This window comes from Ochotona curzoniae, unplaced genomic scaffold (assembly GCF_017591425.1).
Source record: "Ochotona curzoniae isolate NIBS_2020 unplaced genomic scaffold, NIBS_Ocur_1.0 contig_3622, whole genome shotgun sequence".
NCBI classification, from domain to species: Eukaryota; Metazoa; Chordata; class Mammalia; order Lagomorpha; family Ochotonidae; genus Ochotona; species Ochotona curzoniae.
This window is the reverse complement of record NW_024465926.1, coordinates 12,565,508-12,577,045: the sequence shown is the minus strand read 5'-3', so window position 1 is coordinate 12,577,045 and position 11,538 is coordinate 12,565,508. Positions and strand designations below refer to the sequence as shown.

The 11,538-nt window shown below is 45.4% G+C and overlaps 1 protein-coding gene across 1 annotated transcript in view; it reads left to right on the top strand.

The window, feature by feature from the left end:
• The first annotated feature begins 1,302 nt into the window (after positions 1-1,302).
• The window catches only part of LOC121157956 (cytochrome b5 type B), a 38,329-nt gene continuing 28,093 nt past the window's right edge, over positions 1,303-11,538 (top strand). The window contains exon 1 of the mRNA XM_040982453.1: positions 1,303-1,618. Within this exon, the coding sequence (XP_040838387.1) occupies positions 1,457-1,618 (162 nt within the window). The 5' untranslated portion in view covers positions 1,303-1,456. The remainder of the gene's footprint in view (positions 1,619-11,538) is intronic.

The following is an 11,538-nucleotide window of genomic DNA, read 5'->3' as shown; positions in this document are numbered from 1 at the left end:
TTGAAAAGTGAGCAGGCACTGGAGGGAAAATGCTCCATTAACTGGGTGTCCCTGGGAAGCCCACTGATACAGGTTTTCAAACCAACAGGTTTAGAAACCTGTGGTGGGGGCCCGGCGCGGTGGCGCAAGTGGTTAAAGGTCCTCGCCTAGCACGCCCGGGATCCCATATGGGCGCCGGTTCTAATCCCGGCAGCCCCGCTTCCCTTCCAGCTCCCTGCCTGTGGCCTGGGAAAGCAGCAGAGGACAGCCCAAGGCTTTGGGAACCTGCACCCGCGTGGGAGACCCGGAAGAGGCTCCTGGCTTCGGATCAGCATAGTATCGGCCCGTTGCGCTCACTTGGGGAGTGAATCATCGGACGGAAGATCTTCCTCTCTGTCTCTCCTCTCTCTGTATATCCGCCTTTCCAATGAAAAAATAATAAAAATAAATCTTAAAAAAAAAAAAAAAAAAAGAAACCTGTGGTGGACACACCAAGGCACATTAAAGAGACCGGTGGAAAATCCTAGGGAAAGGCATTGCAAATAGTTTATGGAGAATCAAGAATGATAGGCTGTGTGGGTAACGTGATGATAGTAACTTTATAGGATGGTTAATATGTCAGTTGTGATAGTAGTTAAAAGCAAGATGCTCCAAAAATGGCACGCAAACCAAACTTGGAATTCCAAAATGCTTGGACTGTAGCAGAGGGCATTACAGGTGATTTCTATTTGAGATCGCTTACAGACTACAATAGGGTAGGTAGATCTGATAGCCTAAAAATCCTATTCCCAAAAGTGGCAGGAATTTGAGAAATTACATATTGCAGCTCAGGGGCTGTCTGGTGGCCAGGGGCCAGTCACCCCCCTTTGCTAACACTGGCTCACCGTTTATGAATAATTCCTGCTTGTCCCTTGGCAGGCACAACCCAAATCCCTCTATCAGGTGGTGGTTTTTAGGCCCTCTCTGACCCCAGATCCCAGCCTATAAATGGCAACGATAGAACTCAGGGGCTTGGCGTGAAGCCCGCTGAAGCATTAGGGGGGGAAGTGACTGAGGAGGGATCCGCGGCGAAGGGAAGGAAAGCAGGGAACCTGGGGACTCAACCCCCTTTTGTAGGGCGCTGCAGGTCAATGGGGGACCTTCTCCCGAAGTAATATCTGTTAACGCCACGGTTCCCAAATCACGCTATCTGATAGGCGAGGTTGGAGCCGTTGAACGGCTCTGATTGGTCAGCTGGACCTAGAACCAGGCTGTCGCACTCCAGGAGCTGGAAGCGAGTAGGCGGGATTTAGAACTGAAGCACTCGTTTCATTGGTGCCAAAGAAAGTCACCACGAACGAACAGGGAGAGTGGTTGGCTGTTGCTAGAAATCCTTCCAGACTCTCAGGTTACGGAAGCTGAGGTGAGCTGAGCACGGGCTCTGCCGCCAGGAAGTTAACCCCGGAAGCCGGATAACGGCGAAGGGGTTTCGAGCCCAATGGCGACCGCGGAAGCCAGTGGCAGCGACGGGAAGGGGCAAGGAGGCGAGACCTCCGTCACGTACTACCGGCTGGAAGAGGTTGCCAAGCGTAACTCCTCGAAGGAGCTGTGGCTGGTGATTCACGGGCGAGTCTACGATATCACCCGTTTTCTCAACGAGGTCGGAGGCTCCTTGGGAAGCTGGAGGGGTGAGGGGTGTGGCGTTCGTAGAAAGAAGGAAGGCCTTTCTGCTGAGGGCGAGAGGGCTCTCAGGCCATGATTTCTTGAAGGGACTCTACCACAGGGACCGTGACCCCCTGAGGGGACCCTACCACGGGGACCGAGACCCACTGAGGGGACCCCTACCACAGGGACCGAGACCCCCTGAGGGGACCCCTACCACGGGGACCGTGACCCCCTGAGGGGACCCTACCACGGGGACTGTGACCCCTGAGGGGACCCTACCACGGGGACCGAGACCCCCTGAGGGGACCCCTACCACGGGGACCGAGACCCCCTGAGGGGACCCCTACCCCGGGGACCGTGACCCCCTGAGGGGACCCTACCACGGGGACCGAGACCCCCTGAGGGAACCCTACCACAGGGACCGAGACCCCCTGAGGGGACCCTACCACGGGGACTGTGACCCCTGAGGGGACCCTACCACGGGGACCTTCCTTCTGCACGCCTTGCCAGCTAACCCCAAATCTGGTACTTTGTGTCCTGCCGTGTGTTACCTCTGTGGGAAGCACTTGTCTGTGAGTCAGGCTAAATGAGCAAAGGCTGCCATTTGCTCCCATATTACAGAAAGGGAGATTGAGGCACACAGGGGCTGAGGAATGGCCCATGTCCAATTGGAGCCCTAGGTCTGAAATGCTCTTTGTAGTTTGCCCATGAAGGAATTCCATTTTGGTTTTACATCTTCCTGAGGAAAAGGGGGGAGAGAGAGAGGGATGTGTGTCTCACCCCCCCCCCCCAATTCTGCTTCTGCTGCTGTTTCTAATGTGAGGCAGGAAGTTAATGAGCCGTTCTTATTTAAAAATGCCGTTGCCTCAGGTTCTGTCACCCAAATCATCAGGCCTGCTGTGTTGTATTTCACTTTAGAATTTCCATTGTGTTCCTTTTCAGTCATTGTCCCCAGCCCTAGGCAACCACTGAGATTAATTGGAGGCTTTGATTTTGTGTGTATGTGCATCCTTTTATTTTGAATAATAGATATTGTACTTAATTCCTTGTAAACCTCTTGCATAATAGAAACTGATTATAGTTTTTCTTTGAAGCAAAAAAAAAAGTTTTTTTTTCCTTTTAATTTGGGAACTGGGGAGAATTCTACATCATTCTAGAAAAAATTTTAGAAAAAATTTTAAGACTTCAAGTAAAAAATAACAGTAAGTTTAATAATTTTCCCAGAGGGTAGTATATTAAACTCAAAATTGAGTAACTTACTGCATTTGGTGTAGCATGTTTAATGCTTTTGAAAATGCTTTCCCATTATTTTCCATTATTGCTTTATCCTTAAAACAAATTGTGAAGATTGACTTTCATAGTAGTGATCAGTATTTTAACAGAGGTACAGGAAAAGTTCAGCGAGATTATGCTGCTGGCCATGTCTGACTCAGTTTCTCTTGTCTGCATTGGATTACTCCGATATTCTAGTCTTGGGGCTGGCATTGAGCCAGTTAAACCACCATTGGAAAGTCAGATATACAGAGAAAGGAGAGACAGAGAGGAAGATCTTCCTTCCAGTGGTTCACTCCCCAAGTGGCTTGCCACGGCCAAAGCTGAGCTGATCTGAAACCAGGAGCCAGGAGTCAGGAGCTTCTTCTGTGTCTCCCATGTGGGTGCAGGGTTCTAAGGCTTTGGGCTGTCCTTGACTGATTTCCCAGGCCACAAGCAGGGAGCTGGATGCGAAGCGGAGCTGCTGGGATGAGAACCAACACCCATAATGGGATCCTGGGTGAGGCGAGGACTTCAGCCTCTAGGCCACCGTGCTATGCCCAGCTTTGACTTAAGTCCCAGTCTTATTGGCCATTGGGATAATAAATCATCTCTCTCAGTCTGCAACTCTGCCTTTGAAGTAAAAGGAGAAATTCTAGTCTTATTTATGTCGCATGGTGTTTTCCTTAAAGTAAGTTCCTTCCTTTTTTCCTCCCTCACTCCCTTTCTCCCTCCCTTCCTTCCTTTTTTGCTCTCTCTTTTAAAAATTTATTTTTATTGGAAAAGCAGATTTACGGAGAGAAGGAGAGACAGAAATCTTCTGTCCACTGGTTCACTCCCTCAGTTGCTGTCATGGCTGGAGCTGAGCCAATCCGAAGCTGGGAGCTGGGATTTTTTTCCGTGTATCCCACGCAGGTGCATGGTCCCAAGGCTCTGGGTCATCCTCTATGGCTTCCCCAGGGATCTGGATTAGAAGCGGAATAACCAGAACACAGACTGGCACACATTGGGGATGCCAGCACATGGAGGTGTAGAATTAGTCAGTTGAGCCATGTTGCTGGTCCCTACAGTAAGTTTCATGTTAGAGCATAGCTCAGGGCCCAGCAGTGTGGCCTAGCAGCTAAAGGCCTTGCATTGAATGCACCGGGGAGTTGCACTCACTTGGGGAGTGAATCATCGGATGGAAGATCTTCCTCTCTATTTCTCCTCCTCTCTGTATATCTGACTTTGTAATAAAAATAAATAAATCTTTAAAAAAATAGAGCATAGTTCATAGTAGATAGGCAGTCACATTTTTCATTTATGGCTTCATTTCTTCCAAAAATATATTTTTAAAAAAGATTCGTTCGTTTGAAGGCAGACTGAGAGGGACAAAGGCAGGCAGACAGGCTGCCTATCCTCTGGCTCACTCCCCAGTTGTCCACAGCAGCCAAGGCTGGGTCAAGCTAAGTTGGGAGCCAAGAGCTTCTAAGTCACCCAGAACTTGGCCCAAGGACTTGGACTGTCTTCTGCTGCTTTCCCAGGCTAACTAGCAGGGAGCTGAGTTGAAAGTGGAGCAGGCAGGACATCAATCTGTATCCGTATTGGGTGCCAGTGTCACAGAAAGTCCTGGCATTTCTTGTTTATTGGTTCAGAATAGATAGTGATTTTGGAGGGAATACTCAATGGTATGTGGAGAATGCTGTTTTACTCTGACGTAGTGATTGCTAATCTGTTTTCCCCACGTGCTGGAATAGCCAAATTTGCAAGGTTTCCATAGAAACTTCAGCTACGGATCTTTGCCTGTATTTAATCTGTTCTTGTGTAATCTCTTCTGTAGTTTCTGTCCCTGTTTTGTTTATTGCAAGGTCATTCATTCATTCATTCATTTAATCAAATATTTATCAAGCCTTTACTTTGTGCCAGCTGTTATTCTAGGAACTTGAGTACAGTCATGAATAAATATGGGTGCTCTTTTGGAGATTACAATCCACAGGAGACAGACAAAGTAAGTAAGTGATAGACTATGTTAGTGTATGTTAGGTAGTGGTTAGTACTTTTTTTTTTTTAAAGATTTATTTTTGTTATTTTTTCATTGGAAAGGCGGATATACAGAGAGGAGAGACAGAGAGGAAGATCTTCCGTCCGATGATTCACTCCCCAAGTGAGTGCAACGGCCGGAGCTATGCCGATCCGAAGCCAGGAGCCTCTTTCAGGTCTCCCACGCGGGGGCAGGGTCCCAAGGCTTTGGACTGTCCTTGACTGCTTTCTCAGGCCACAGGCAGGGAGCTGGATGGGAAGCAAGGCCTCTGGGATTAGAACCAGAGTGCATATGGGATCCTGGCACATTCAAGTGAGGGCTTTAGCCCCTAGGCTACCACTCCTGGCCCTACTCCAGTGAATTTTATTAGAAAGTTTTAGGTGGTGCACAATAAGTTGAACAGATCAGACCCAGTGTGATAGCCTAATGGCTCAAGTCCTCGCCTTGCATGCACTGGGATCCCATATGGGCGCCGGTTCATATCCCAGCTTCTCCACTTCTCTTCCAGCTCCCTGCTTGTGGTCTGGGAAGGCAGAAGGGGATGTCCCAGAGCTCTGAGACCGAGCACCCATGTGGGATGGAAGATCTTTCTCTCTCTTTCCTCCTCTATATATCTGACTTTCCAATAAAATAATCTGCAAAAAAAAAAGGTTGAATACATTTATGGGGTACAATGTGATACATGTAGATATTGTATAGTGTCCAGTAAGATAACCTACTCATTCCTTCAAACATATTTCTTTATGGTTGAGAATGTTCAGAGTTCTTCTTTTATTTTTCCTTTCTCTTTTCTTTTTTCTTTTTTTTTTTGAAAGAATTACAAAGAAAGGAAGAGATACAGGAAGAGGTTCTGTGTGTAGCTTCGCTCCCTAAATGACTACAGTGGCTGTGCCTGGGTCAGGCCAGGTCTGAAGCCTTAAACTCCATCTGGTGTTTGGTGCCCAAGCTCTTGGACCATCTTGGCTTGATTCCCCAGGTGCGTTATCAGGGAGCTGAATCAGAAGCGCAGCAGCTGGATTGCAAACCTGTGTTCTTACGGGGTGCTGGTGTTGTAGGCACAAGTTTTGCTCGCTGCACCACAAGGCCAGCTTCTGGTTGTTGTTTTTCTTTTTTTCCCCCATAAATTTATAGTGTGTTATTTTCCTCTGTAGTCAACCTGTTGTACAGTAGAACAAGTTACTCCTAATTCTGCTTGCTGATTCTGTTGGTCAGCCTTTCGCAATTCCTTGCTCTGCCCTGCCCCTGCTTTTATTTTATGTTTTAACATTTATTATTTAGCAGGCAGCTGGATTGAAAGAGGAGCAGGTGAGATACCAATTGGCATTAAAGCTTGAGGTTACAGTTTAATGCAGTTATGCTACAGTGCTACCCGCCCCCCATAATTTGATTTCCCTTACATTAGAAGAATACATACTGTTATGTGTAGCTTTTTTATGTTTAGTATATTGGTGAAACTTGTCTGTATTTTATAGGCATCTGTTTTTTTTATTTGCTTTCTGTTTTATTATGTGACTATACCACATGTTGACCTTGGGGTTCTTTCTGATTTTTGACTGTTGAGGATAAAGCTGCTATGAACTTTGACGTGCAAATCTTTTTGTGGACATATGTTTTAATTCTTATTGGGTAAATATGTAGTAGTAAGACTGCTGGGTCATATGTCTGTTTAATTATTTGAGAAATTCCAGACTTTTTCCCCAAAGTGTTGACATAATTTTATACTCCTACTAGTTATTCATGAGTTTTCCAATTTCTCTGTATCTTTATAGACAAGAGTGTGTCAGTCATCTTACAGCCGTCTTCATGGGTGTGTTGTCTGTAATTTGTGGTTTTAACTTGAGTTTTCGTGATGACTAATGATGTTCAGTGTTTTTGGCCTTTTGTGTCTTTTTGTGAGGTGTCTGTTCAGTCCTGTCCATCTATTTTATTTTACTGTTTGCTTATTATTGACCTGAAGAGTGTGTGTGTGTTTTAAGATTTATGTATTTTTATTTGAGAGGCAGATTTACAGAGAGAAAGAGAGACAAAAAGATCCTCCGTCCTCTGGTTTGCTCCCCAAATGGCCACAATGGCTGGAGGTGGGCCAATTTGAAGCCAGCTAGCAGGAGCTTCTCCCAGGTCTCCCACAGAGGTGCAGGGTCCCAAGGCTTTGGCCATCCTCCACTGCTTTCTCAGGCCATAAGCAGTTCCCTGGGTGGAAGCGGAGCAGCCAGGACATAGACCTGCACTCATATGGGATGCCAGTGTTTGCTGCTAGAGGATCAGCTCACTGAGCCACCATACTGTCCCCAATCTGAAAGTGTTGTTTTTTTGGTTGTGCTGGTTTTGTGATGATTCACTCCCCAAGTGAGCGCAACGGCCGATACTATGCCAGTCCGAAGCCAGGAGCCTCTTCTGGGTCTCCCACATGGGTGCAGGTTCCCAAAGCTTTGGGCCGTCCTCGACTGCTTTCCCGGGCCACAGGCAGGGAGCTGGAAGGGAAGCGGGGCTGGCGGGATAGAACCGGCGCCCATATGGGATCCCGGGCTTGCAAGGCAAGGACCTTAACCACTGTGCCACCACGCTGGGCCCTAAACACACACTTCTTAAAGTGCTTACTGTTATGGCCTTTTCAATAATGTGTGTGTCAATACTTAATGGTATCTGTGTAAAGAGCTTGGTAAGAATTAGTGGTCATTTTTGTTATTAACAAAATTGATTGCTGTAGCATCTATATGAGGGCTAAGTGCAGGTGCTTGAAGGTCTAAGGATACATACAGACTCTGGTACAACTCTTTGGTACCTCTGAAACCTTGACAATTTCAGTAATAGTTCTTACCCTTTTTTTTTTTTTTCCAAAAGTTTGGTCAAAATGAAGAACAGTTTGATTGCTACCCATTCGATAAAATTATATCTGCAGAGTGAACGATGGCTTTTCTTGAATGGTCCCAAGTGGTTAGTCCAACAGAAGACTTTTAAAAATAAGATGAGGCAAAACTTAAACTCTAGGCACTGCCTAAATGAGGGCAAATCTGTTGCTTACTTATTTTTTTTGTGTGTGAGTGTACGTATGCTCACGCATTTGCACACCCCTGAGAGCACACTGGGCCCTCCCTGGATCTCACAAGGTTCTGGGAACCGTGTAGTATTCTGAAGCAGTGCAAGGAAGCCAGCTGAGTTCTATTGCTTTGGAGTTGATAGTCTGGTGGAGGAGGAAAGGCACTAAATAAATAATTGCAGTTCTGAATAAATAAACACCATAGGGTATTACCATAGTCATCTTCCACTTTCCCAGGTACATTAGCAGGGAGATGGACAGAACTGGAGCATCTAGGTCTTGAACTGGCACCCATTTGGGATGCTGGCCTCACAAGTGGAGGCTTGTCTTGCTGTGCTATAACATTGGTCCCTCAGACGGGTAAGCTGTAAAAAATAAAATTAAATAAAAAATAGCATGACGACATGGAGAGAGTTATGAGAATCTAATAGTGGGATCTAATCTAGTAGTGATAAGGGGTATCAGATTGCACTTGGATCTGCAGACTTGGACTTCAGACCTTGGGCAGTGCTGACTGCCAAGACTGCACCTTTTCTGATAATCAGCCAATTTGCATCTCCTCTGTTTTACCCGGTCTTACCAGGCTCATTCTCATCTTAGTGTAAATGCCTGCTGTGGACCCGATCACTTTCTTTGTTCTGTTCACCTGTTTACCACCCAGGTCTTTTAGCTTTTTCTGTCCTGACAAGCTATTTTTTAGCAACTAATTTTCATCTTGTCCAGAACTTTAATCTCCACATTTTATTTTAGCCAGCCATTGGAGTTACTTTGCCCAGCTTGTCCGACCAGCAGGTCCGGACCATGTGTTCACCAGCAGAAGGTATGACCATCCAGGGGAGTTTCCCAAGTTCCTCCACTTGACCCACTCCCAGACCCAGTTCTCATACATGCCAGTTGGTTTAAGGCCAGTGTCTGGCATAGTCTTCTGGCCTTCCATTTGGCCTTGTATGAGCTGGTGAACGTTGCAGCCTGGCCCACCCCATACCCTATTCAGGATGCACATTCAGGTGCCTCTGCTTTGATCAGTCCAGACTGTTGTGGGTTCCTTTCCATGGGAGTGATGGCAGTCTCCTTGGTCACACCTAACTTAGTCCATCACCACCCCAACTCTGGAGCTAACCAGTGGGGCTAGTATTTTCACAGGGTTTCGCCCACACATCCCCCACAGAATCTACTTCCGGATATGGTTCTCTCGTGTGCTAGTTAATGTGATGGCTCTGCCTAATGTGACCCGTCTCTTGATCTATCATCATGTCAGGTAATAGGATATGATCTTGCTAAACAAGCCCTGAGCCTTAGCTTTTGCATGGACTGGTGTTCGGTGGTCAGCATTGTTCAGTGATTATAAGTTCTACATAGGATTCAAAGCAGGTTGGTATATCAATCTTATCCATAAAGATCATCTGGTCCCTCTCCTCCAACCTACCAGGTCTCATTAACCTCACTTACCTTCAAAGGAAAAAAGTTACTGTGTTTTTGGGAGTCTTTAGGATTGATTCACATCCCAGAAGCACAGTGGGCTCAACATGAAGCTATCTAAGCAGCAATTCAAAGCTTCCAAACCCCAGAGCTCGTTGCCAGAGGACGGCTCACTGTGTGTACATGGTGGCTAGAATTGGGGCTCTGAGCATGAAGACGATTCTGGCCTAGCACCCACCAGCAGCCAACAGGCTGCAGGAAGTTTTAACCCCCCTGACCCAAAGGTCACCCCCTCCCCAATCCCATCCATCATGCAATGATGGCAGCGGGTGAGGCCCAGGCCCACCACATTTTGTTTTAATGAGGTAACATGTTTGGCTAGAGGTTCCTCTTTTTAATCACCCAGCCTAATTTCACAATTTCCTGAATGTTAATGTTTCTAGATTTCATTTTCCTAGTCAGGTGATCTCTAGCATATCTCTTGTTATTTTTATAATTACGTCAGCATGGTATTTCCACTCATAAAGGATGTGTATTTTTTCCCCTTATATTTTTATTATGTAACTATTTGTCATTCATCACATTCTCATTTCTGTTCATCAGTTTCTGTTTTTCCCATAGAACTAGTGACCTGGAAGTATTACTTTCCAGTATTACTTTGTCTTCTTGGTTTCCTTCAGCCAAGCATACATCTACTGGTTTTCCCAGAAGCACTTAGTAAAGCAAGTGAATCTAAGGAAAACTTGAAAGGCTTCACCTCTTCCTTACAACATGTTCTTTGGATAGTTGAGCTATCTAAGATTCTTCACAAGAGAATGTTATGAAATATCCTTTATAGCTGTGAAGTGCTTGGATTGTTAGTGCTTGACTGAAATAGAAATGCGTAATCATAGTCATTGTTTGATCTCCTCTGGGAGTTTATAATCTTGGTTAGGATGTAGTTAATTTGAATTTTTTTATTTGTAATATTGTATAACTGTTGATACAGTATAAGAGCAGACATGGTCCCTTAGTATTAAAACACAGAAGTTATCCAGGCAATATTAATTTTTTTAAGCTTTATTTTTTAGGGCCTGGCACAGTAGCCTAGTTGCTAAAGTCCTCACCTTGCACATGCCAGAATCCCAAATGGGCACCATTTTGTATTCAGGTTGCTCCATTTCCCATTCAGCTCCCTGCTTGTGGCCTGGGGAAGCAGTAGAGGACAGCCCAAAGCCTTGGGACCCTTTACCATATGGGAGATCCGAAAGAAGCTCCTGGCTGCTGGCTTCAGATCAGCTCAGCTCCGGCTGTTGTGGCCACTTGGGGAGTGAACCAGCATTTGGAAGATCTTTCTTTCTGTTTTTATCTCTCTGTAAATCTGACTTTCCAATAAAAATAAACAAAGTCTTAAAATTTATTTTTCATTTATTTGAAAAGCAGAGTTACAGAGAGAGGAGAAATAGAGACAGCAAGCAAGCTTCCATCTGCTGGTTTATTTCCCAAATGGCCTAGGATTGGGAAAGGCCAAAGCCTATTCTAGACATCCCACATGGGTTCAGGGGCCCAGACACTTGTTGCACTTTGTGCTGCTTTCCTAGGCATGTTAGCAGGCAGATGGATCGGAAAGTAGAATAGGCTGGTCTCAAACTAGATCACTTATAGGGTGCTAGCATCACAGATGTAGGCTTAACTTACTATGTCACAACTCTGGCCCCAAGACTATTTTTTAATAGAAGAACGGGAGAAATTTTGTTTCTATGGTAGATTTTAATAGTTTGGGCTACTGATGTAGACTACTAAGGATAATCTCCACATTGTCCTATCTCACTTGTGTTGTTTACCCATGATGCAAACAAAGGCAGATGGATGGCTTGTATTAAATGTTGGTAAATAACCTAGCTTTTTGTTATTTTTATGGTGGATTTGTATTATATATATATACGTATATATAGACATAAATTAATTATATAGTTTGCCTGTTTTATCCTTTTTTTAAAAAAAGATTTATTTATTTATTTATTTATTTATTTACTGAAAAGTCAGATTTACAGAGAGGAGAGAAGACTTCGGTCCAATGATTCACTCTCCATGTAGCCATAGTGGCCAGAGCTGAGCTGATCTAATCCAAAACCAGGAGCCAGGAGCTGCTTCTAGGTCTCCTGCATGGGTGCAGGATCCCAAGGCTTTGGACTGTCCTCTACTGCTT